Genomic DNA, 27,715 nt, shown 5'->3' with positions numbered 1-27,715 from the left:
GGATCCTGTAACGTGTTTTCTAATGAAAACAGATTCTACAGCAATAATAAAAAACTAGTGATTGACATGTTCCAAGAAATGCCACACAGCAGTTGAAATACAAACGAAATAATCACAGCATTTTAACTTAAACTCTACCTTTCTTCTATAGAGCAAGACAACAAAAAGGAAAAGCACAAATCTGACAAAGTGGGACCTGTAGAAATGAAATATTCATGCTCACCTTATCTTTGAGCATAACTAGATATATCTATCATCATCTCCTGCTCTTATCTTCTTAATCTGGCTTTCCACTTGAATCCAGCCGTGATACAATTAACTGCAAGAAAGCTGACGTGGAAATAACATGTGGGGTCATGACAGGTCTTTTTTTCCTTTCTCATTTTTTCCTGGGAGAAGAAAAAGAGGTGCATCTGTTTTAGTTGGAAGTCTAGATCAAACATTCTTGTTAAAACATGTTTTTTCTAAATTTATAAACTCTGATTGTGCTTGCGCTGGAAGAGTTTGCATGCACAGACTACTTCTCGAACATCCTGAGTGTATTCTCTGCTCGCCTCACTCTGTGCTTTTATGCCTTTTCTTTATCATACCAAGCAAAAAACAACGACTCACACCTTCCACCATTATGTGTTTTCTCTGGTTACATCTTTGCACAGTCAGTGGAGATTTCAAACTTGAGAGGTGGCATTCTCCTACTCATTTCATAAACTCGAAGCTCTGTTAGCAGCGGGGCCCGTAAATGGGGTCCGGAACAGGATCCAACTAAACGCGAAGAGAGTGGAGGAAAGTGAGGGAATAAAAGAGAAAGGAAGGGAGAAAATCGTAGGGAGAAGGTGTGGGAGATCTGGGTCAAAAGGACAGTTTGGAGGCGTGTGAGGGTGGGCGCTGGGGTCGATCATCCCCATCACATGTTCTACAGTGTCCTGCAGCGTGGATGGCTGTGGGCTAAACACTCACAGCACACTCGACCTCATGTCCTTCCTGATGGTTTGATTTTCACCGCTCTCCCGCCTCTAAAACCCTAAAACCTCCAGAACATGCCCACACACACAGACACACACCTACACACAGAGGGATGCGCGGACCTACAGACTGTCTCTACTGTACTCTGAGGTGTTTTCAAAAGCACAAGTTTACGAGGGACAATTAGTGAGTTCTGGGGGTTTTTTCCACTGCTTTACAGCTTAGGTTAGATGTCAGAATGATAAATGTTACCTATGAGGTAACCGCACTGTCAGCTTTTGATTACAGGGCTTCATTGTTTCTGTGTTCAGCTGCTTCAAACCATGAAGAAAAATGTAGATCTCAACATTTCAGCTGCATTCTTGTTATAAGAGAAATGTTCCCCAAAGTTGTTTGCAATTCATTCCAGTTTTACATTTACAGAGGATCAGCATGTAAGCTGCAGTGCATCGCATTTGGATATTTTGGTCCAGTTGTGTGGCCTCAATTTTTTTATTTAATTAATTTTTTATTTTTTTTTACAGAAAACATGACCCTGCAGTGAATCGTTTCCTTTTCCAGATGTTAAGTTAAGATATTTTACTAAAAAACTAAGCTTAATGATAGCCTGGGATTTTTCACTGACATGGATATATTAGCACGTCAACAAATACTGGTCAAAACCTAGTTTTTCTGCTCGTAACAGCCAGGAAAGGCCTAGGGTGGAACAAAAATAAACATGCAAGAGTTTTTATTTTTGTCTTTGGGGATGATTTTGTGGGGGAGATTCAAAGCTGTCTGCAAAACACATTGACCACTGCATTAAAAGCCCCCCCCCCCCAACCCTGTCTGTATGTTCTGCACATGTCACAGAAGAATGCTTTGAGCTGACGCCAGTAACATTTACTCTTCAAATGCTTAATTCGAATGGCTCCGTTCAGCGCCGTCTGCCAGTCTTGTCTGCAAACAAGAGAGAAGAGGACAGGGTATCAAGAATACTCAGCTAGCGCATAAACACTGCAGCAGTCTCCCCTGCGAGAGGCATTATGTAGAGCTAAATCAAACCATGTGTCATCTCAGGGCACTTTACATACTAAAACAGAGAGAGAGAGAAAAGCAACAATACTCTCACCTTGAGAGCTTAGTGACACTGAAAAGACTTGACAGGAAAAAGACACAACAAACCTCAGACAGGCTTTGACTTTTGTGTAAGTTTCCCTCAGCTGGATGGAATTAGGAGGAAAGAGAACAGTCGAGCAGTGAGAAACAGTTAAATAATGAACACTGGACGTGTCGTTGGGACCAATAACATGTCTCAAACACCTCATAGTATCATACTATCCCAACAAGGCACTTTGCTATCAGACTGCTGGCCTGCTTGTGGTTCTGAAAGTTTCTATAAGGAGAATTGGAGAGCCGTCAGCTTTCAGGCAGTGAAACTAGTTCCCAGTTTAGATTTAGGAGACAGGTCTTCTCTCTACTTTTAAGATTTGCCCCCAGACTTTCCTTTTTCATAAATCTTATAGTTAGGCCTCTAATAGGTGTTCCTGAATTATCCAGACACGGGCTGATGTCAGCTCAGTCTGCTCCCACCATGTGTTGAACAGGTTCCCTTCGTTCAGTTCTTTCTGCATTTATATGCGACAACTGCACAACACTAACTCGTGTCTTCTCTTCCGTATAGTTCGTGTTTGTCTTTGTCTCCCTGTGCTCTCATTTTTCTTCTTTTTCCTCTAATCCCATAAATGGTCTTGGAAGATGGCTGCTCCTCCCTGAGCCTGGTTCTATCTGGGGTGTCTTCCTGTTAAAAGTAAAGTTTTCCCTTCCACCATCGGCTCATTGACCAACGTTATTGATGCACTGATTTGTTTGAGGTTTCTCTCTAATTTTGTAAGTTTTTTTTATGACTTCTTGTGAATTGGTGCTATACACTGGAACTGAATGAAATGGTATCGATCAGAAACATGTGGCTCCACTGCCAAAGAAACAGACTATGCAAAGTTGATGACACACAACTGTAATGTGTGCTTAGTGCATCACAGGACAGATATGAATCACCTGAGATAGACACAATTACAACTTTATCCAAAGTTAAAGTTTTAAACCTGTCCTTAAAAAAAGAGAGCTGGTGTCAGCCCCCCAAACCCAAACCAGGAGCTGCTTCCACAGCAGAGGAGCCTGATAGTCAACGACTGGCTGTACACTGAGAGGGATTTTACAGAGAGCTACTGAAGAGAAGCCAAAATGGGAGATGCATAATATGCTTCAATTTTGTATTATTTTGGAGGCTTTTCAAAAGAGCTTCTCAGAATTATAGCATTAAGAGCTAAAGGTAAAGCAAAGAGTTTAACTCCTGATAAATACCTTCTGGAAGTTGCTGGATAACTTTGGTACATGTGGAAACAAACTGGAATCCATAAACCATCCCAGCTTGGCTCCAATGAGCCAAGTGACACGATCCAGTCTATGTGATTCATGAAAATGTATTTGTCTTTGACAGCAAACCCATCTAAGAGTAAGCACATAACACAAAGAAAAGTTTTGTGTTCTGCTGCTGAAAATGTCTACAGTGCTTACAGTCAAAATCCATTTTGATGGTCAATAAAGAACTTTTCAGCTGAAGAAATTAAATATATTTACAGTGTAATAGCAATTATTACATTTGCATACGTATGCATTTCTTTGCTGTTCTTCAGTAGTTTGGACCATATTATAATGTGCATGCAGTACATATAATAAATTAAATAAAAACATATATAATATGTACATAAAAAAAAGTAAATTAATGTAAATGTAAATTAAAATTTAAAAATTTTAAGGGTTAGAGTTAGCATTTCCCAGCTATTCAGTATTAAGTTATATTTAAGTTAAAAGTTTGCTGTTGTCATTGTTAAAGCCTCTCTTCTCAGTGCAAGACTCAACTTTAATAAAGTTTAACATAACATACGTCAGGCTAGTTACTTTTTCTTTTTGCTTTGTGTCTTTAGTCACTTTATTTTTTCTTTTTTTACACGCAAACTGATTTTACCAACATTCTTTTTGTGTAGATATTTATAAGTCCTTGCTTTAATAAGGTAACGGCACATTTTAAAAATAATCTTGTCTTGCTGTTACAACAACTTGTAGAATCCTTTTTTAAAAATACATTTATGACTCTGCTCGGATTAGCTGGTTGTTGCAATTGTGTTTTAAACACATTTTAGTGAAAGAGAAGCTAAAGATTGCCCTCTAGTGGACAAACTGTGCCACATCAGCACTCATAACATGGTTGAAGGGTGTTTTCCCACCTTTTCTTTACTTTTATTGTTTTCATTTATTGTCTTTCATAAATATCAACACATATAAATCAGTAAATAGCTAATAATAGCCAATATATCTGATATGAGCTGGGCTCCAGGTTGTACCTTATCTTATGAACTTGGCTGCCACAAATATTAATCTTACCTAATTTCAAATCATACCATGAGCATCTTACTTGTCAGTAGTTCAAAGAATTCCACAGTTTCAATGATCTGTATGCTGGCACACAATCGCAAGATGGCACCTGCCACAGTTCAGCTTATTTCTGCTAAATGTTCTCAATGAAAGCTAACATATAGCAAAGATATTTATAGCAAAGCTCTTGGAAACCTCACCCAGGGGGAGAGGCTGATGGTGCCCAACCTCATACATGTAGGAAAGAAATGACCTGTTGATGTTATTTGCCATCTTTGGACTTGGAAACTCTGAGAACTGCTGGGTCATAGCTGGAAGACCCAGCCCTCATCACTAGCGATGAGCCTGCACATGACAGTCAGGTCAGTTTAAACAATAGTTTATGTTCTGCTCTCTCTGCAAGTTTGATGTCTATGAAGAAACTGATAAACCGGGCTGGTTCCCTGAACCGTCAATTGGACAGTATCAATCTTGTTATCTAACAGTCTGCAAGAAAGCAAATCAATATCAAAATATGGTTTTGTTAACCAACAGATCTTGTGCTCTTGTGATGGTCAGGCACTGACCTGGCTTTCTGCACTGTGTTTTGCGTGTGATGTCCTGCTGTAGGTCTCCTGTGTGATGGGGCATGTAAGAAAGGGATCGGAGCAAATTTCACACCTTCAGGGCAGCTCGGTGGGGGGTTGGCTACAGCTTGATGAACAGGGTGCACCTGGCTGAGAGCTGAGGAACCCCCGGCCTCTCTGGTACAGACAGAGTTTACAGATCAAAGCGGTAATCCCCACTTCATCCAGTCACACGCTCCTCCTCCTCTTCTTGCACCTTCTCCCCCTTTAAGTCTTCGTAAGCTTTTCAACTCTCCCATGCAGAGTTCGACAGTCTGCAAAGTGAGCTCTATTTAACACTCCTCATCCACACTCCTCAGCTTGAGCAACCTGTTTGCTGCTGATGCCCAAGTCAAACCCTAAAGCCCTAGCTGTGGGATTTTCTGACTCATTAGCTCTGCTCAGTCAAGTGGAGGAGCATACAGATTCCTTCCAACCAAGTTCATCAACCCAACCTGTTGCTCTGACTGCAAGGCAATAAGAGAAAGGGGGCTCTGGCCATCGGACCCTGCCGCGACTTTGTTTAGTGTGAAATGAGATGAGGAGGAGGGGGACAAGGAGGACCAGGAGGGTAGACGATGGAAGTGCTAATCAAGTCATGTAGATCATCCTTGATGCAGTTGGGTATGGGTTGTAGGGCAGCACCAGACCCTAATTCAGTGCAGCGTATTTAACACAGTTCAGCAGTGTAGTTACCAGAGTGTTAACGCCTGTCAGTTACACGGCTGCTCATTTTGGCAGCAGGTGTCTGTATGACCCTGGGGCTCCTGTGGAGATGCTGTCCTGTTGACCTGAACTGTTTGAGGGAATATGATAAATATGACCGAAAGAACGTTTTTACCATTAGCTTCATTTTTTAAGATGCATTGTTCCAAAGTGATAAAGACTTTGTTAAGACCAGTTTTAAGTTGTACCAAAATTGCACCCAGTTTTTGTAGTGCACACTCATGTAAATAAGCATGTGAGTTTCTCTCTGACGGTTGCCTGGCAGATTGATAAGATAAGATAAGATAAGATAAGATAAGATAAGATAAGCCTTTATTAGTCCCACATGTGGGAAAATGTTTTGGTCACTGCAGAAAGTACAAGTTAAGAGCAGTAAAAATTAAGAAAAACACAATAGAATAGGACAAGATAAAATAGAATAAAATGCTTTGTCGTGGTAGGAAAAATTGCACTTGGCACTATTGCACATCAGAGAGGCCATCTGCTGCAACTGGTTGGGCTGAGAGAAAGAAGACAGGATGAAGGACATGCAGTGGAAGAGAGCCAGAGATTAATAACAAATGTCTTGTTATTATTATTATTGTCTCCCGAATCCAAACTGGAAGCTGGTTCCACAGAAGAGGGGCCTGAGAACTGAAGGCTCTGCCTCCCATTCTACTTTTAAATACTCTACTCCCCAGCAGAGATGCTACCACCCCAGCAGACCACACCATACAGGATTGGTTAAGGCCACCACAGAGTCATAGAAGGTCTTCAGGAGTGGGCCCTTCACTCCAAAAGACCTGAGTCTCCACAACAGGTACAGCCTGCCCTTTTCTGTAGAGGGCTTCTGAGACCAGTCCAGGTTATTGTTCTGATGACCTCCAAGGCACCAGCCTCAATGTCCATACCTTGGATGTTTAGTGGTTGCAGTGGAGGATGTTTGTGCCTGCAGAAGTCTTCCACCTTGGTTTTACTAGTGTTGATCTGGAGGTAGTTCAGCTGGCACCAGTCCACAAAGTCTTGGGTCAGTCCTCTGTACTCCTTGTCGTCCCCATCAGTGATGAGGCCGACTATTGCAGAGTCATCAGAGAACTTCTGCAGGAAGCACTGGGTGGAGTTGTGGGAGAAGTCTGCAGTGTAGATGGTGAAGGAGAACAGAGCCAGAACCGTTGCCTGTGGGGCCCCCGTACTGCAGACGACCCTGTCCGACACACAGCCCTGAGTTCTCACATACTGTGGTCGGTCAGTGAGGTAGTCCAGTATCCATGTGGTGAGATGATGGTCCACTCCTGAGTTCTCCAGCGTATCCTTCAGGAATGTGGGCAGAATGATGTTGAAGGCACTGGAGAAATCAAAGAACATCATTCTCACAGTGCTCCCAGCGATCTCCAGGTGAGCAAGGGAATGATGTAGGAGGTGAATGACAGTATCATCCACTCCAGTGCCACACTGGTAGGCAAACTGAAGTGGGTCCAGTGATGAGCTCATCAGGGGCTGAAGCTGAGCCAGGACGAGCCGCTCCAGGGTCTTTGGAACTCTCCTCAGCCTCAGGTTGAAGATGTGCTCTATCGCGCTATACAATTGATCTGCACAGAACTTGACAACCCTTGAGCTGATGCCATCTGAACCCGCTGCCTTCCTGGCCCTGATGCTCCTCAGTTCCCTCCTAACCTGGATGGTTGAGAGAGACAGGCTGGAGCTGTGTGTTGGTTGTGCAGGATGCAGTGGTTGGGGGTGGGGAGTAGCGAGCAGGGTGTGTGGAGGTGGTGTGAAATGACTGAGGTGTCAGAGGTGGAACAGCAGCAGTGGGGGTGGGTTAGTCTATGTTGAAGACTGCCTCCTGGATGAATCAAACCTGTTAAAGAAATGATTCACTTCATTTGCCCCCCATAAATACAGGGGAATGGGTAAAAGGGTGAATACAGCACATAGAACGTGTTTTGAGCACACGGACTGATTAAAAAGTGCTTTATAAGTACAGTCCATTTCCAGTTCAGGTTCATGGTGAGTCTGGACCCTGTCCCAGCTGTCACGTGGTGTGTGAATGACCACGGCAGACCCGATGGCATTTTCATGCTTTGGATCCTTTATTAAGACTTTCACGGTTGCTGTTCACGACACACAGAGCTGCAGCTCTCCCGCTGCCAGCCCAACATACGAACAACAACAATCACAGGACCCAGTGCAATAAGTCGGCAGGACATGATTGCAGATGCTGTGCAGGTGCATCCGCCTTCCCTGCATGGCACCGCCGGCCACGCCCCACCACAGGGTGAGAGACCTGGACCTTCTTCCTGTGAGACAACAATGCTAATTCCTTAAAATGTTTCCCCTTTAGAACGATAAAAACAGCATCAGCATAGTGTTCAGCTTTTAACAAATTTATTTTTAAAAACTTCTTCATACAGTGGACTACACTTTACATATTTTAGTTTTTGTGGAATCCATTGCAACTGCTGACTCTTTCCTCGACAAAGAATGAAGCTGGAAACTGTTCAGTCCCACCTCTCAAGTCTAAAGGTAGTAAATATTTGAAACTCATGAGATAGCTTTTTAGTGAAAGATTGACGGAGTGCTAAATCTTTGATGCTCTGCTTCTCTATTAAAAATGTTCTAACTTTGAAGGAGTAAAGTCAGAATTTTGACTTTTTTATGCCCCTAATCCTCTTCTGTACATTATGGTCCATGGCATATAAGTGCAAACCAACTCAGCAGTGAGTGTTTACTTTTAAATTCCAGGCAGCCAGACCCATATTAGCTCACTGTGTCTCTCTAAGCAAAGGCAACAAAATACCAAAGCAAATCTTTTTAACAATGCATTTTAATCCCAAAACAGTCCCAAATTAGTCTTTCAGAAATATACAGAGTCCCTCTGTTGGACATTTGCAGGATGAACACGAGCAGCCTGTCAGAGACTCTGCTCTCATGAAGAACAGACATTGATCAGCACTCACGTTACTGCACAAAACAAATCCTTAAAGCTTCCGTACAGCGGGGTGCTGTTATTCAAAGTGCTCCGAGGTGCTGAAAAGATTAATTACTTTTCCCCTAGTGGGCACACTTAACAGTTTCCTGCCTTTTTTTTAACCACTCCTTGGCCTTGGCTTTAATGCCGTTCACAAATCTTTGCCTTATATGTCCGGGCACTCACGCCATTTTAGGATGAGGAAACAACAAAACAACAGGCATGCACAGATATAGCAAAGCGAAAGAGGCAGATCAAGTGTCCATGGCTCTTTTTAGAGCAAGCAGACAGAGTACCTGAAAATAATAACAGGGTTATTTAATCTTTAACACCTTCAGCAGCATTCAACACGGAGAGGAAATTGATGCAAAATAAAAAATATTGCAACTTTTAGTCGTTGTTGTTTTGTATAAGTGCGTTCTGCCTTCATTTCCTGTGTTCTCCAGATAAGAGGGCAGCAGGCCCTCAATAAAACAGAGGCCACAGATGATAGTGAGGCAGCCACAGGCTGTTCAATTAGGGGAAATGGTTCACAGATCTTAACGTATCTCGCTGTCTTGGTCAACAAAAGAGCTTTTTTAAAATCTTCCCTTTTTTAAAAAAAAGTTTCTTACTGACTTCATGTCATTGTATCCTCAAAACCAGTGTACAATCTAATTTTTCCAAATACCAAAGGTTTGTCTGTAAAAACATATTTACTGACTCCCTGATTGTGTTTGTGTGCATACTTGTCACATCTAAACGTTTCAGATCATCAGTATTAGTAATATTAGACAAAGATAACCTGAGTAAATCCTAAATGCAGTTTTTAAAATCATGATTTCATTCATTCAGGGAAAAAAGCTATCCAAACCTACCTGGATAAAAGCGGTTTTGGGAAAACCTTCATAGTGTCTCTTAATAGATCTGATTACATAATGTGCCCATATTTGACACAACCACTGGCTTGGCTGGTTAGTGTTTGGGTTTCCATGCTGTCCAGTGTCCAACAGAGCTAGTCAGTTCAAAACAGTCTGGAAGTCATGGCGCGGTTGACCCCGGGTCTTCTTCTGTCTAGACTGCTTGGATAAAACAATTATTTGTTGTTAGGTTTGCAGCAGGATGTGTTCCCAGAAAAATGTTGTTTTAATCATAAATCCTTCTGGAAGACAAAGAAGTAGAACAGATGTACCAAAATAGATGAAAAAAAATGTAGAGGTGTCCTACTGAGCCAAAAGAACAGAGCAGGGATCAACTACAGGAATATCCCAACCATGTGTCGGGATGCCAGTCAAGTGGAATGAGTCATATATTCACATTTTTTGTCAGTGCTTTTGAATTGTGTGGAATGTATTAAATCATCTGGGTATGATGGTTATTTACAAGCTCTAATTAAGCCTCAAAGGCTTTCCAGAAGAGTCTCAGAAACAGGCATTTGGGAACATTTCAGAACATCATTCCAGTCAATTCAGATAGCCGCAAACAATTTTTTAGTGTTATGTGATGTGCTTTCCCTGCCTGCGGCATGCAGCCCCACGTCCACATTATCCTCCCAATCATATAAATGCTGAAAAAAGAGTCCTGAATATATGTTGCGTGCTTATTTCAAGACTCAATGATTTGCTGTAACAGTGGAAAACATTTTAGCTGTGTGCTATTGTGTTATTGAGCATGTGGTGTGCCAGTGAAATGTCATGCATGGGAGCAGGCCAGTGGATGTGAGACTTAAACAATAGCGCTGGTGTTTTAATTACGTCATTTCACAATTTAACAATGGAGCTTAATGACGCTTTTGTAATAGCTTTTGGAAACTAACTGAGGTGATTTTCAACAAAGCAGACGATGTGTGTTGGCACGATCAGTGTATTGATTGGTTGGTCCTTTCAGGGGATTTATTGCTCTTCATATGTGTGGTCACGTTTGTCTTTCACAAATGGATTAATATCAAGGGTTCTCTAAAGTCCTCAAAAATCTTCACATCAATCCAGTGCTGAGAAGATGAATTTGAACCATTTATCTCATTCGTCCATCAGCAAAAGCACAGACCTCATTCTAGATCAGGTAACCCCTGGTGTCTCTGATTTATGGCCATTCAAAAAGTATTTGATTTGAGTCTTTCTAGCCAGTTAACACTGTAGGAAATTCTTATTCTCACATCCTGTTAAATCCAAGAAGTGACCTAAGACTTTGATGTCTTTGTAATGCTGTGTCTGGCAGCCTGGACAGCATGCACATATGAGGTAATGATCACGAAGTCGTATGCTGCGAGGCAGCCACACCAAACCTGGCTGTAATCCTGATAGAAAACACATGAGGTAGTGCTGATTGTCCGTCTGTGTCTGGAGCCTGGCTTTTTAACCTGCACACTGGCTGACAGGTGGCACAGCGTTGCCTCAGTGGACACTGAGCCCACAGGGTAGGAAGTACGAGCTATTTTTTGCACTGGTGACAGACACCGTTGACACAGGGAGAAATGTCTGAGCTATAGGACTGGACATATAAGGAACCTTGTGATCCAACCTGCGCTGTTGGGATGTAGTGGAAATTTACTGAGAGATATGTGTTTTATCACATTTTAGGGGTTGTGTGTTAGCGTATGCTTACTGTTTTTGCCTCAGCTTTACTGCTCTGATGACGTCCTTTTAGCTACATTGCACACTTTTGATGCTTCACATAAAAACTGGTGTTTCTTCACTTTGGTGAAAAGGCAAAACCCCTCAATGGCCAAACAATGTCAATTATTCCCTGGGGCAAGCTTTATAGCAAAATAATTTAGCAAACACCAAGTGCTTGGAACTGTAACTCCTTAAATGGCTACTTGAGGCAAGCACCAACATTTAATCGGCTCCTAAAGATGTTAAAATGCTGACTATTACTGAAGAAATGGCTTGGGGTGTGACTACTTTCTGGAAAAATTGGATGGTTCCTAGGCTTCCCTGAGCCAGTTCAAGTCTCTGAGCTAGCCCTCTCTTCCCTATTAGTGTCTTTGCAAATGACTGAAGCTATAATGCACTCATCTTGATGAATGACATGGCTTGTTTTCTGGCTATTTCTACTGTCCTGCATTAACTATGCAGAGCACCTACATAGTTAATACGCCTCATGCTGACATTCCATCTTTTATGTACAGTCTATGGTTATGGTTTCCCTTCTTTTATTTCATACAGTTGGGGCAGAATATACACTATTGTGAAAAGTATTTGCTCGTCTGCTTCACACATATGAACTTGAGTTCCCATTCTTAATTCATAGGGTTTAATATGATGTCCATCCGCCCTTTGCAGCTATAGTTTCATCTTGTACTGCTTTCCACAAGGTTTAAGAGTGTGTTTATGGGAATATTTGACCATTCTTCCAGATTTGTGAGGCCAGACACCAATGTTGTACTAGAAAGCGTGGTTCTAAGTCTCTAATCTAATTCATGCCAAAGGTTTTCTAACAGTCTGAGGTCAGGACTCTGAAGCCAGTGTTGATAACAGTCAAGTTCTTTCACACCAAGCTGGTGTACAGTCATGTTAAAACAGGAAGGAACCCCAAACTCTTTCCACAAAGTTGGGAGCGTGAAATTGTCCAAAATGCTGAAATATACCAAGACTGGACAAGTCTTGGTATATTACTCTTAAGAGTTCCTTTTCACTGGAGCTAAGGTGCCAAGCCCAGCTCCTGAAAAAACAACCTCACCTCTACCAAATTTTACTCTTGGCACAATGCAGCCAGACATGTACCATTCTCCTGGCAACCACCAAACCCAGACTTGTCCATCAGATTGCCAGACAGAGAAGTGTGATTCATCACTTCAGAAAACACGTCTCCACTGCTGTACACTACTGCATATGACGCTTGTAATGGTGGTGATGCAGCTTGACTTGGATGCAGCTGCTCAGCCACAGAAACCCATTCCACAAAGCTCTCCGCACTGTTCTTGAGCTAATCTGAAGGCCACATGAAGTTTGCAGGTCTGTAGCGACTCCTGAGAAAGTTGGTGACCTCTGTGCATGATGCACCTCTGTGAATTCACATGGCTTACCACTTTATGGTTGCTTTGCTGTCATTCCCAGTCACTTCCACTTTGTTTTAATACCACTAACAGCTCACTGTGGGATATTTGGTAGCAAGGAAATTTCATTCACCAAGTTCCTGAGAGCAACCCATTCTTTCACTAATCTTTGTAGTAGCAGTCTGCATGTCTAGGTGCTTGATTTTATACACCTGTGGCCATGGACGTGATTGCAACACCTGAATTCAATAATTTGGATGACTGAGTGCCATTATAGTGTCTATCTGTTCTAAAAACAAAATAACAGATTGAATCTGAACATTTTCTTATTCACAACAGCACTTCCACAGTATGATATTTAATCTACCTTGCCCTACTTTTGGCTCCAGTGTTGATTCCGGTCTGCTCCTTGTTCATGTCTACTTCTTCTCCTCCCTGGGGATGTTATTGTGGAAACCAGGGACCACAGTGGGTCTTCTTCTCCTGCAGCAGTAAATGTATGTTGTAACCCCCCCACACACATCCCGTCACTGTAACTGGGAACAATTTTCTGTGCAGTTGTTTCTAATCTTTAGCAGAACACATTGTTTTTGTGTGCTTACTCTCCCACGAAATGAACAGTGTGTCTGTTTTTAATTGTTTTTCACTTGAATATTTGAGTGAGTGCGCTTGGGCCTCACAGAGGATCTGCATAGCTGCAGTTTCCGGCACAGGTAAGGAGCAAAAACTGAGGGCATGAGCTAAAGTTCTCCTCGGGCTGGTCCTCAGTTACAGAAACAGATACATTAATCACCAAGACACTCGTGTAAAAGCAATAAAGCCTGTCACTGCCTAGTTTTGTTTTGTATCTTTCTCTGAGTGATCTGTCATTGAAACCTGAGCCAGATAGTATTTTACCACAGTATTTATTTAAATCCATATGGGGGACCAGATGTTGACTGTATTTCCACAGAAAAATGTTTTTGCTTAAAAACAACTCGTACACACATTGTGAATGGATAATTTAAAGTCAAAGAAAATTTACGAAGTCATAGAGGAAGCACTCAAAAAGCCAGGGAGGGCCTGTTCATTTTTATACAACCACTCTGGCCAAATCGAGTTTTGTGCCAAGTGTTATGAAAGCAGGAAAGCAGCAGGACCAGACGGCATCCCAGGTCGTATCCTAAGAGACTGCGCATACCAGCTAGCTCCTGTGTTCACTGAGATATTCAACATCTCTTTATCTCAGTCGGTCATCCCCACATGCTTCAAAGAGTCCATCATTGTTCCTGTCCCGAAGAAACCCCACCCTGCTTCTCTCAATGACTATCGCCCTGTAGCCCTCACCTCAGTAGTGATGAAGTGCTTTGAACGCCTGGTCAGAGACTTCATCATTTCTTCACTACCAGACACACTGGACCCACTACAGTTCGCTTACCGTCCAAATCGTTCCACAGACGATGCCATCTCTCATCTCCTCCACACATCACTCACTCACTTGGACACTAGAAGGGGGAATTATGTTAAAATGCTCTTCATAGACTACAGCTCTGCATTTAATACCATAATTCCCTCCACACTCACCACCAAGCTGGAGCATCTGGGACTCAGCTCATCTATGTGTCAGTGGATCTCCAACTTCCTAACTGGCAGACCACAGGCAGTAAGGATGGGCGGACATGTCTCAGCCTCCACCACTCTCAGCACTGGAGCCCCCCAGGGGTGTGTTCTGAGCCCCCTGCTGTACTCTTTGTACACATATGACTGTGTGGCCACTACCAGCTCCACCACCATCATCAAGTTTGCTGACGACACCGTCGTGGTGGGCCTGATCTCTGATAACAACGAGACGGCCTACCTGAAGGAGATTAGGAATCTGGAGAACTGGTGCCAGAGGAACAACCTCCTTCTAAACGTCAGTAAGACAAAGGAGCTGATAGTGGACTTCAGCACTAAGCAGGAGAGGAACTACCAGACCCCCGTCATCAACGAGTGCCCAGTGGAGAGAGTGGACAGCTTCAAATACCTCGGAGTTCACATCACGCAGGACCTGTCATGGTCCTGTCACATCAACACCGTGGTGAAAAAGGCCCGACAGCGTCTCTACCACCTCAGAAGCTTGAGAGACTTCCAACTGCCCTCCAAGGTGCTCAGGAACTTTTACTCGTGCACCATAGAGAGCATCCTGGCGGGAAACATCTTAACCTGGTTCGGGAACAGCACCATGCAGGACAGACGAGCTCTACAGAGGGTTGTGCGGTCAGCTGAGCGCACCATCCGCTCCGAGCTCCCTGACCTGCACTCAATCTACAGCAGGCGGTGCTGGACCAAGGCCAGGAAGATCGTGAAGGACCTCAGCCATCCCAACAACAGACTGTTCTCTCTGCTGAGGTCAGGAAAGCGATTCCGCTCCCTGAAGACCAACACAGAGAGACTGAGGAGGAGCTTCTTCCCGCAGGCGATACGGTCTCTCAATCACACCACCACACAGTACTGACCCACACATATGGTTCTTACACACACACTGGACTTTCTGGACTTTGGTTTTGCACAACACTGGTCACTATATTCTTCATTTCCGGTTAATACTTGTACAGCTGCTGTTATTGTGTATATATTTATTTATATTTAGATTTCTTCATACATTCTTATATAGTTCTATATTGTGTATTGTGTATTTTGTTGCACAGTTATTTTATTTTCAACTTTAATTTATATATTTTATCTTATTCTTCCCAGTTAAATTTACCCTTCATTCTAATTTGTGTTGTACAGTTATTTCATTTTTAACCTTAATTTATATTTTATTCCTTCCTAGTTAAATTTACCCTTTTTAATTTTTCATATTTATTTCCTATCTTATTCATAGCCTTTTCCTTTTTTGTTTTCTTTAGGTCACGAGCAGTTGTCCAAGCATTTCACTACATATCGTACTGTGTATGACTGTGTACGTGACAAATAAAAAAAAATAAATTTGAATTTGAATTTTGAATTTTTATGACTCACAAAGCACCTTCTGCTAAAAACCATAGGGCTGGGTTAACGTGAAAGGTAAAATAGGCCCGTGGTCGTAGCAGACATGTGAAATATTTCAGTACCTCTTAAAGTGCAGGAGAGGCAGCATCGAACTGGTGTGAAGTCTCTTCTGGGTTGGACACTTCCGCCTGTGAGACAGGAGAATGTACTGCTTGACCTGGCTGGTAATACCACCAAGGTCATCTGCTGTCCCCCGTTTTCACTCTAACACAGTTGTGTCAAACCTAAGGCCCCGGGGCCAGAACCAGCCCATCAGAGACTTGAATCTGGCTGACTGGACCGCTTTGGAGAATGTGAAGGAGTGAATAGAACTGACATTGAACTTTTAATTGTATTTTTATAGGTTTTACAGCTTCTTCTATTAATAAGCCCCCCCCCCCCCCCCATACACCAATTAATAGATGTAAAAAGATGTTTTTCTGTAAGTTTACACATTTATCATGTGATTTCACTGACCCGTCCACTTGAGTGTAAAATGAGTTTAACATCCCTGCTACAGTACATGCGGCATCTCCGCCTTCTGTCTGTCTCTTCAAGTATCTCAGTAAGATTTATTTCCATGTCTGTAAAGTGGACTTCAAATACTTCACAATACTCTAAAGCTGCTCAGCTGAGTGAGCTTTCCCAGAATCATTGAATATGTTTTATTTTTTTTCTTTCTCTTAGCCAAAGCAGTACATGTGGTGTGTTTAAAATAAAATAAAATAAAAAAGAGAGAAAACAAAAATGAACTTTTAACAGTGAGATGAGAAGATGCACGCTGCACTCTTATCTGTTCAGTAAATTGGAAGCTCCAGCAGCAAAAAGCCAGCGGACTTTGTTTAGACTGGAAAACATCCTAATGAGCTAGAAAGTTAATATTTGGTATGACCACCTTTATTCTTTAACACAGCCTGGTCTCTCTTAGCCATGCTTTCTTATAATTAGTTTGAGGAGTCTTCAGGAATAGTTCTCCAGGCTTCTTGAAGGACATTCAAAGCTCTTCTTTTGATGCTGGCTGTCTCTTTTGTTCCGATCTTTGTCAAGATGATCCCACATAGCTTCAGTAATATTTTTATGTTTTTGATTTTTCCATCCAGGTATGCTTTTACTGCACTGGCAGTGTGTTTGGGATCATCATCATGCTGAAAAATTAAGCTGTTGAAATGAAGCTCAGATGCTTTCCAGATGGTATTGCAAGTGGACCAAAATCACAGTGCTGTGTTCATAATTCAGTCAGTTTAAACAGGATCCCCAACACCACTGGCAAAAATGCAAAGCCAAAATCCCAGTTTTAACCAAAGATCTCAAATGTGGATTAATCTGATTGTTAAAACCAATTGTCAGCGATTTTCAGTTCAGTTCATCCTTTTCTTCCTGTTTGCCTTCATTGAGAAGAGCTTTTTAACAGCCAGCTGTGATGAGGTTTCAGTGGATCCACCTGAGGGCCAGATGGATCACTCAGGTCCTGTGTCAGGTCTGTGGATTTTTTTCCTCTCTCTTAAAGACATTGCTTTCAAAAATTGTTCATCTGCTGTAGTTTTATGCTATAGTTTTGTTTAGGCCTGCCACTTCTACTTTACTCTCCACGTATTCAGTTTCCTCAAATTTTTTAAGGAGACATTGCACACGTGCAGCGATATGACAGGTTTTCGGCTTCAAACATACTTTGGGAATCACAATGCTGGTGTAAAAATACTATTTTATGCCTGTCAAACTGTGCTTTTCTTTGGGATTTTTATCGGATTCGACAAATTAAATGGAAACAAATCATGTGCTTTTAGTAAAAAAAGTGCCAAAAGATAGAAAAAAGTGTGTTAAAATGTGTTCTTTGCTTAGTTGTCTGTCATGTGTAGATACAACACGGTCCATCTCCTGATTTAAATGCTTTTTATGCTTCAGTGATTCATAGGTCAGTGTTAATTAGCTTAAAAATTGAACAGAAAAAAACACAATTTCTCTGGAAATGGTCTGGTACAGTGTCCAAAAAACTGGAAATGAGACATCGTCCAAAGAAAAATCCTGGAGAACTATCACTCACTTTAAAAATGAAAGAAATTCTGGCTCATTGGATGCAAAATATAAAGTAATGAAGAGTGACTCAAGACGCAAGACTGCATCTCTTAGTGCGTAATCCTGCTGGGCTGCTTCTTTATGCGTAGTTTGGATGCTCACAGCAACTTCATACTTTACTTAATCTTTTCATCTAAATCTTGGCATTAAAGCAAATAGAGGTATTTCCCTAAATGTCAAACACATGAATTATGATGATAGATGAAATGCCAAACAGGATTTGGACACATAACACATGACAGTACTGGTGAACCATTAGGCTGAGCAAGATTTCTCTGACTTTCTGAGCCACGATTGTTCAATACATCATCCTTGCATAAAGATTATTATCAACACTGGCTTCACTTCACACAGAAAATATATATGATCAGGACTAAATTACTGGCAGCCTAATAGTATCACTGGAGATAAGCGTGAACATGCCTCTCAAAGCCGTCCTTTCAGCCCTCTTGAGAATTTAAATGGGATTTTACATGAGGAACTTTGCAGTAAGCAAGTATAAAGCCACTCTCTGTTCCACAGCCAGCTCCTTGGAGAATTCACGCCAGAGAGAGGATCAGCTCCAGAGATGAAAGTGAGGTCAAGGTGTCTTTTTTTTCTTGCCCCCCCTCTAAATCAGACTTTGTCTCAGGCGGCTCCTCTCCTCTTCCCAAACTGAGAGCACACAGAGCTCTGGAAACTGAGCAATAAAGGTGATGAAATTCAATTTTAAAAATTCAATTTTACTTATGTAGCGCCAAATCACAACAATAGTCGTCAAAGGGGAGAGAAACTGTGCTGGGCAGAGTCAGATCAGGTTGTCTAAGACATTTAAGTACACACAGTATACTATATTTGTTGAGATTGATCTTCAACTGGAGTAACATTGTCTTCAACATATCTGTCTTTGTTTTGCACTGCTCTGTGTTTGTGTGGATATGAAATGGTGTCTACACATGTGGCAGACCACTCACTGAAAACACACCGTACAAGTACATGTACTGCTCATTGACTGGCTAAGGCCGCCCCTCCAGTAATACATGGAGATGGTAGGATGCAAAGGTGTGGTTCTTCACAGCAGTTAGAGGGAGCCCAGTCAGAATCAAATGGGGAAAGAATGGAACCAAACACAGACAGCATCTCGAAAACCTGGGCTTCGAGGTTTACCTATCAAATCTAAGATAGTTTGTAGGTCTCTTTTGGTCTGATCATCCTTAAATGGAGTAGGGAAAACCCAGATTTAAACCCCGCAGATCATCAGATAGAAGCACAAAGACACTTCGCATCCAATCTGAAAAAGATTGAGAAGATCTGCCACAAATAATAAATGGAATAAACTGCCAAGATCCAGTTGGGAAAGCCCTTCAAGACGTCCAAGAAGACACGAGCTGTAACGTAGTGTAAATCCAAGCTTAAGGACCCATCCAGTGGGCCCTTTAGATTTTCTCTAGACATCACATTCATTTAATTTGGAGCATATGCATTTCTCCTTTCTTCTCTTCAGCAAGAATGATGGGGAAACCATCATACTCCCTTTGGCTGACACTGGTCAGCAGGTGATTTGAGAGCTGCAGAGGAAAGCGGCTAAACGCTAAAGTGCATCAGGTATTTAGCTTACATGTTTCTTCCTTCCTGTTCTCAGACATTTTTTTTTCCTTAGCAATAAAAGCATAATTCAAGCATAGACAGTGCAGTGGTTTCCTAAGAGCTGTTAATTGACAATGTTAGGAAAACCATAAATTATTTCACATCTGTCTGAAACTCGAGTAATTTATGACGTTGCAATATATGATTATGGTTGCATGTAAATGCCTGGGGTTTTTAAAAGCTGACAAACACGCTTGTTTTTTGTGGGCTTGGTTGACTTCTGCTCAGCGTCTGCAAAACTAATTGCACGCAGGCAAACCCATGATGCTGGCACACAATCAGAAATGAGAAACGACCACTTTCTGGCGCTTTCTTTACATTGAATACACGAATAAAGTATGTGCACCCTCCATAAATGATTAAAGGCCTCGTGAGTGTTTTGTAAATTAAAAATGATCCCTTCACATAGAGTTCAGACGAACCATCAAGTCGCCAGGCATTGTTTCAAGAGTTTGCACCTTAAAATCTGCCTATAGTCCCTACATGAGCTTACCACTAAATTAAAAGCTGCACATGACGCTGCACCTCCCTGCGCAGTATGTGTGTATATATGTGTGTGTGTGTGTTCCTTCTTTAGCCCACTCGACCCCAACCCAACTTTCACTTTCCCTGCACACTCTTACACTTCCTCCCTGCCCAAACACCCCCTTCACCCTGGACTCCCCTGGCCCCTTTCTCACTGCTTTCCCGTGATCTCTTAAGCACTACAAACCACCTCACTGAATACAATCTCTCTCTCTCACACACACACACATGCACACTCGTACATGGAACATTGTTTCCACTATCAACTGCTCTGTATTTCACCATCTGTTACGCACTCCCCCAGCTGTTGCCCACACTCTCCTTGCTCTGCAAAATAACAGCTCTACGAGCCGATGACACGCACACAGGACAGAAATTACACAGGGCCGTGTCTGCTAATTAGAGAGAGAAGCCAGTTTAGCATCTCGTCAGTCTGCAGGTAGAGTCTGCTGTTAGACTGGTCGCCCTCCTCCCAGTTAAATTCATGGCAAACTGATGAGCCCTTTACCTAATGAGGCACACTTAACCAACCGTGTCTGGATCATTATGTTGAGAAGAATGTGCTTACAGTGGCCTCTCAAAAGCACATCTTTATTGAGCCTAATGGCTGCTTACGTTTTTGCTCTACGCTCTACCAAACCACAGAGATTTTGCCGTCTTATTTTTCCTCTTTAACCACCCATGGTTGACTCTGGGCTTAGAATCATTCGTGAGGCCGAAGGTTTTTCACGCTCCTCACGTTTCCAAGCTGGTGTGTTACTATAAAATGTTCAAACCTTAAAGACAATACGCTCTCAGAGCAGCAGAATATGTGATTTGGATCCTGGCCTTCCAAGGGGAAGTTCTGGAAATGAAATCATTGACAAGACATGAGCATGCAGGTAGGGATAGTCCATGCAGCTTCTGGGAGCGGTGCCAGCAACAGTGCTGCGTCCAAAAGACTCCAAATACCATGCTGCCAGCATATGCAAAATGTATTTTTTTAAATAAAACATGAAAAGCTGTGATTTTTTTAATAAGTTCATTTGAATTGACACGTGCAATCTGTGCATTAATACTTGATCATCGTCTGTAACCACACACTGCTGTGATGACGATCCAGCCTGGCCTTTTGTGCGCTTCCAAGAAAGTGAAAAGTGTTTGAGAGCACTGGTCTAAACACTAACTGGTCATTTCCTTGGATAAGTTATTAAACTGTAGGAGAGGAACACTTGTTTTGAGGGTGGGGGCAGGGGGTCTCCATGTACGCTCATCTACATCTGCCCGTTCCTCAGGAGAAAGACAAGCGAGTGTGAATCTGACTCACTCATTCGGGCCTAACACTTTGGTGCTCAGCACACAGTGGATTGATTACTGCACATCTGCACATGTAAAGGGGAAAAAAATATGAAATTCATCTTAAAAAGTGTGCTGCAAAGCGCTCTGCATGCAAGTGAAGATATTTTATGGTAAATAATTCTGGTATTATAATAAAAGATTTTAAAGGACCGCTGACGCTCACAGCAAGGCGGGCTCTAAATCTGTGATTTTATCAAGGTTTTATTAACAACCCGTGACAGAGTTTGAACCTTTTCCTGCCAGTCAACAAGCTCAAGCAGCCCTGTGCTACAACATTATCATGAAGTTTATTTCTTCAACACGTTGATTCATAACCTTCTTGGAAAAGCAGCACCTCTGAACCTTTCTCTGGAAGTTGAGAGGAAGTGAAACATCTGGATAGAGCATCGCTACCCGAAGATGCTGAGTAATAGCAATGCCAGAGAGAGACTCCATCCCGTGTGGGCTTCCTCCTCCTCACACTGTCTTTGATGAAGAAGGGGGACAGCGAGTAGACTCACTGCTGCAGGCACACATCCGCAGCACAAAGGGCCTCAGACACCTTGTTTACAGGAATCACAAAATCCTTATGAAAGTCGTCGTTTGCACTGGTTGATGGGCTCTCTTGGAGTTTTCATGCCACTTTGACCTCTCTTACCTTGCTCCGTGTTTGGGCATTCTAACTGCTCACTGTCACTGCTGTTTAACTGTCTTCAGGTTAAAAAACCCTGTGTTCTCCACCTGGAATTAGAGGCAGGAAAAGCTCCGTGTCTCCCAGGCCCCTAAACTGCAAACCATATGGACTCAATCCCGGTCCAGGCTGATCTGAGGATGCAGACATCTAGAGGAGGATGCCATGGCATGTGGCGGGGAGGGGGTCGTGACAGAGCTCTTCTTGTCCAAGGTTATTGGGTTAGTCTGAGTGGGAAATGGTGGAAGTGAGTTGGAGCTTGTTTGTTTGGAAAAATCGATGGTTGAGATGAGGAAACGGTGTCATTTTCAAGGAGAACTCTGTGCAGCGTTAGGACAGGGAAACCGCAAAACAAAGGAGCATTTTTGGTGCCGGAGCAAATGTGTCATTATAAACACTGCTGGAGTTTATACACCTAATAAATCTGTGCTTGTGTAAATCTCGGGAGAAGGAGCAGACGCAAAATCAAAAGCCCTCAGACTATATGGCATGCTACCTAAGCTCATAAACCACATTCACATCTAACAGTCTAACTCTCTCGCTGAATCATAGCGTTTTGTTTTGTTTTATGAGAGTGCATTATTGATTACATCAAAATTCTTTTTTTCATCATTTGTTTAATCCTGTGCTACAGTCAGGAGGCAGTCAAGTCTTTATATATACAGCACACTGTGAGCACGCTACAGCATATTTTCACTTTTCCAGCCAATGCCCAATTTCAGTTTAATGGTCAATGTATAAAAGATAAAGGTTACTTACTTAAATTGAACTAGTGGATTTAAGATACTGCATGCTATTTGTTTTAGTAGTATTGTGATCATTATTTCATTGATACTGGCTTTCTACTTTGAATGTTGGATGTGTGATGTATGTTCAGAAACAGGCGACCATAATAATCCCATTTTCTGTGACGATTTCCTTATGAATGTGCATCAAGTGCACTTACAACTAACTCAAGCTCACTTATTCTGCCATGTAAGGTGTTAGTGATACTATTAGAGCCGCTTCAAAATTAAGCTCTTTTTAAAACTCAGCTTACACGCAGTGTCATATATGTCAAGTAAAGTAATTGCATAACATTTTGAACTGATGCCATCTGATGTTTTCTGTTTTACGTCATTATTTTTTGTGTTGGTTTGCGTATGTCTATGATTTACAATTTTTACGTGCATTTTATAACGTTTTATAACTAAACATATTGAAAACGTGCAGGGTAGTGCAGCACTCAAACTCCACTCAAAGAGTGACTGAAGGGCTCAAGCCAAAACTCCGTCCGTGATGTCACGAGTCAGTAACCGGTGAAATCCAACACCACCAGCTGGTAGGATGGGGTTGTGATGGGCTGAGTACGGGTTCCCCTCGCATCAGTGCAAGTCAAGGCACATAGCAGAAGCCACCGCCTGGAGGCAAAGACGCATGGAACTGAATCTGCTGTGTTGGAGACCAAGAAGAAGTCGAGTGCTAATTCTGTGAATCCCTGAGAGCAGTCAAGTTTACATTGGTGCATACCGACTCGCTGCACTGCAAGTCCTTCTCTCCCCCCTATGCAACTGTTGCGCGTCTCCACTTTGGATAGAAGTAGCTTGATCACTGCGCGCCGCAGAGCGCAAAGGAACTGAGGCTTTGGTTTTGAAAGAGTTTGGAGAGACCTCTCCTCAGGACTGCAGCAGCTACGATGAGGAAACTCTGAGGTGGCAGTTATCTCCGTCCGCTTTATGCTTCCTTTGGCTCTTACCAAAGGTTAGCCCATGTGCAGGTATCCCCTTGAGTGTGATTCTGTTTTCACCCAGATCTCTGCTGCCTGGACAAATGCATACAAATGCATTTAGGAGCTCAACGGACAAGGAGTGGACACGTTTCCCCGGCAGCAACGTAAGTGGTCATTTGGTTAAGTACTCTGCAGATGTCAGACTATCTATGCGCTGAAGCTGTTTCCGGAACAGGTTTTCGCTTGATATGGCAACTGGGAGACTTATTTCTGTTCAGGTTCTTTGGCGTGTTTCCCTGACAGGGCGCCAGTTGACCAAACAAGTTTCAGCAGCTGAGCTGCACGATTGTGGCACCAAAACGTGGCACAAACTATTCAGAATTTTAGAAAGTTTAAGCACGAGACGACTGAGCTCTGCTGTAGTTTTTCTCTTTTTAGGATGTCTTCAGCTCGATCCGTTTGACCTGTTTGTTCTGCATATTAGCTTCACTCTAGCTGTGCACGGACTGCTGCTGTTAAGCTTTACCATCCCCATCTGATACCTGTACTTTTCCATACACCCATGCATTTCAGCTTTGGAAGTTGGCTTTGATCCCACCATGTGAACATGCAGTCTAGGATCTGCTACAATATCATCTTTTTATTTGGCACCCACTCACACAGCTCCAGTAAGCTGAAGAATAAACAGTAAACCATGGAGAAAGGGGATGAATGAGGCTGTCTTGTAAGTAATAATGCTTATTCTGCAAGTGATAAATTAGAAGAAGCACAGAAGCAAATGTGAAGGACCCAAGAGGAGCAAATGTGTCCATCTCTGTAAACGTGTTAAGGCTTTAGATGAACACCCTTAAACCCTAAACATTCCTCATGGGAGTGTGCATTATTGACATCTAGCATGCAGGTCTTGTTGTCCTGCTACATTCAGCTGGGGTCTGTGGAACATCAGAAATGTGCACTTCTTGAAAGAAAGAGTACTTCACAGGAAAAGCATTATCTTCTATCAGAAGTGAGTCCAAGTTGCCTGTACTCTATTATGAATCTCTTCCAGATATGATCTAAAAACAAAATCTGAGATCACAAGACATTCTGTTATTCTCTGCTGATAGCGGTTGCTTGATGTAAAACAAAGTAGAGTTGAAACCCTATAAGAGATCCTTTTTTTTGTCCTTGGTAGTGAATATGAGAGCCTTATGGGGAAAACTGAGGTGACTGGGGATAAATGTGGCCTCCCTTGAATTCACAGACAGAGTTAGTGTGTATGCATCAGTGGTTAACTGGCTCCTGAGCTCCAGACAATCACCCACTGTTGCAGGCATTGCTGTTCTATTGCTGCCAGTGCTAGAACTATAACACTGCAGAAACACAACCACTCACATACACTCTGGCTGAGAGTGCATGCTGACTCCTCAGCACAGGTTGGTACCTCCAGGTGGTTGATAATGTGAGCAGAAGTTTGCTATTGTCAGGTCAATGAGGCAGAAGGACAAAAAAGCAGAGAATATAAAGGGTTTTTCTGCCAGCACATTATTTGTCTTTTTACAGAAGTTTATGAACATTTTTGCAAATGGTACAAATTTCAGTCCATTGTTAAGAAATACAGAAAAACATCAGCAAGAATTCATACAGGAAGTGAAGTGCTTTCATTTGAAAACGTTAATTGTTCTGTAGTTTTACCCAGTTATTATGTTTTTCAGTGTACCACATGTCTACTGTGCCTCTGAGTGCATGAGGGATACTAAGTTTTACTGTCACTACATAAAGTACAAACTGTGTAGCTCCCTATGAGGCTACCCTAGTACATGTTACATGTTACATACCTTCCTGTATAAGTTGTAGTGGACTGCATGATAGGATAAGTATTTATGCAAGAAAATGTCAAACTTTGCTTTCAATATAACTGGATAACAACAATACCAAAGTTCCCACCATCTAATGGTATTTAGCAGCTACTTATGTTTATCTGCAATGGAGCTAAGCAGACTCTAATTTGTGGTGCTCAAATCTGAGATAATTTATGAACCCTTATAGACACAACAATTTAACAGCCTGTGATAGACGGGCAACCTGTGCAGGGTGTATGCTGCCGCTCATCCAGTGTCAGCTTAGATGTGCTCCAGTCCCAAACCAAGCACAAGAAGTTAGGAAAATGGACAGATTGACAGGAAAGCCTTTACAAAAACAATGTCCTGGCTCATCTGGGTAATCGGCAGAGCTCACTATAAATGCCTTTAATAAGACTTCCACGTCCCACAGCTCAGGTTACCCTTTTTGAATTATTCTGTGCTACAATCACAGCCTCTCCACCTTCGTGCTGGAGTGTACTCACCTTCCCCAAATCACCGGCTGCAGGGATTTTGGCCTGTCGGTGTGAGTGAGTGTATTTAACCCTCCTAACATCTGAAGGTTTCTCTGCAACAGGGAAAGGGCAAATAAATAAAAGCCAGTGGAAGTTTACTCACGGGCCTTTGTCTGCTCACTGTTTTGTGAACTCAGTCAATCTTTACACTGGTCTGCCGTGACCTCTTGACTCCGAGTACCATTGGAGTGAGCTGACAAATGTTAGCCATGCTCATTAGAGGAGAGACATGGCACGCTCCTTATAGAAGAGTCCACTTAGATTCATGATGGCTTGGAATCATTGGTGGCTTGGAACAGTTAGGAAATCATTATCATTTCTAGCCTTTGCAAACGCTCCACTATTAGACAGTTCAATCCTGGAAACCTGCTGATTTGTTAATCATTTTTGCTGATGGCTATTTGGAGAGAGGACAACAAGCCTGCTTAGTTATACCAGAGTGAAGTTAATATGATAAGGGTACAGGTACTGAAGCTGTAACCCAGCCAGCGGGAACACTCTTTGGCAGTAGATCAGTGACTTCATGGTGTCCAGGAATGTTTTTTGTTGAGATTGAAAAGCAAAACATGCAGGAACAGAACACCTGATTTTCAAGAAAGTGATGCACTCATTTGGAAACATTTCAACTGGTTTATACTGTAACATGCTGGGTGATGCTGGGTCTTAACAGATCCTCGGGGCACTGCGTCATTTTATGTGTTATATCTGCTATGACATCCATGGCATTTTTAGACTGGGCTCAGCTAAGTCACACAACAGTAGAGGTTAGGTAAACGCTCCAAGGTCATGCTCTATAAACCTCAATCTTCTGAATAATGACTCCTCCAAGGAGTGCCAAAAGAGCTTCAGCAAACTTCAGGGGTTATGAAAAGTGGGACGGGTGAGTCAGGGTTAGTCTCATCAGGTTTGTTTAGATTGTCCTATTCAGAGCACCTTTTTTGCCCAAAGCGAAGTCAAACACAGCAGCTTTTGGATTTTTCACACCAACGCACCTCAACAGCAGTTTTAGTGCTTCCAGTTTCTTGGAGATCCTCTAGAAGTTTCATTTCAGAGCTGTGTGTGTAGATTAACAGCTTTGCATGCTTCGCTGTTACTTACTGATTTGGTAAATTAGACGTGTAAACAATGAACCGTGAAAGCCGCTGCTCACCTCCTGACTGACAGTAATGATGAATGTTAAAAAAAAGGAAAAAAAAAGATTCCAGTTCCTTATGAGACTATAAACAGAAGTGTAATAGGTTTGCTTCTATTTGCCAAGCGTAATTGAGCTTTTTGCCTCTCCATTTGACTCTCAGCCTTCTCCCCAGTTGAATGAACCATTGTTAGGGATCCAAGCTAATTTTGAAGGGGAGAAAGGAAAGATCTGGTACTGCTGGAATGATTCATTGCAGAGTGGAGCTTTAAGTTGTGATTATTTATAGTCTTGACATGACACCCACTCCCCACATAGTGGTATTTCCCTTCGTCAACAGAGCACTGTTTGGGGAGCTTTGTCTTGCTTTCAGGGGTCTTTTCCATTAACTGCTAGGACGGGGAAACGTGCCGTAGCAGTACTGTCACATATAAGGGAATTCACCTCTGATGAAAGATTGGATGTAGTCTGTTTTTCTTATTAGTCGGATACATCCCTTCCATTCTGTTTGCATGTCACAATAAAGGTTAAAGCACCAAACCAAGGTTCAGCAAGTGGGGAAATGGTCACCAGTTGTTTCTATAAATGTGATGAAGCGATAGCCGGAACGTGCTCAGTGACAGAGCCTCAGAGATGCTTTAAATAGCCACGAACAAGAGACT

The 27,715-nt window shown here is 42.4% G+C and overlaps 1 protein-coding gene across 1 annotated transcript in view; it reads left to right on the top strand.

Moving 5' to 3' along the window:
- Nucleotides 1-23,214: 23,214 nt before the first annotated feature.
- Nucleotides 23,215-27,715, top strand: part of col24a1 (collagen type XXIV alpha 1) — an 85,684-nt gene continuing 81,183 nt past the window's right edge. The window contains exon 1 of the mRNA XM_086268401.1: nucleotides 23,215-23,729. Coding sequence (XP_086124527.1) covers nucleotides 23,677-23,729 — 53 coding nt within the window. The 5' untranslated portion in view covers nucleotides 23,215-23,676. The remainder of the gene's footprint in view (nucleotides 23,730-27,715) is intronic.

This window comes from Aulonocara sp. 'chitande type north' Nkhata Bay, linkage group LG17 (genome assembly GCF_057382095.1).
Source record: "Aulonocara sp. 'chitande type north' Nkhata Bay isolate Kocher_YH1m ecotype deep benthic linkage group LG17, A_spYH_male_GT1.1, whole genome shotgun sequence".
NCBI classification, from domain to species: domain Eukaryota; kingdom Metazoa; phylum Chordata; class Actinopteri; order Cichliformes; family Cichlidae; genus Aulonocara; species Aulonocara sp. 'chitande type north' Nkhata Bay.
Note: the sequence above shows the minus strand (reverse complement) of the source record. Positions and strands in the feature narration are given on the sequence as shown.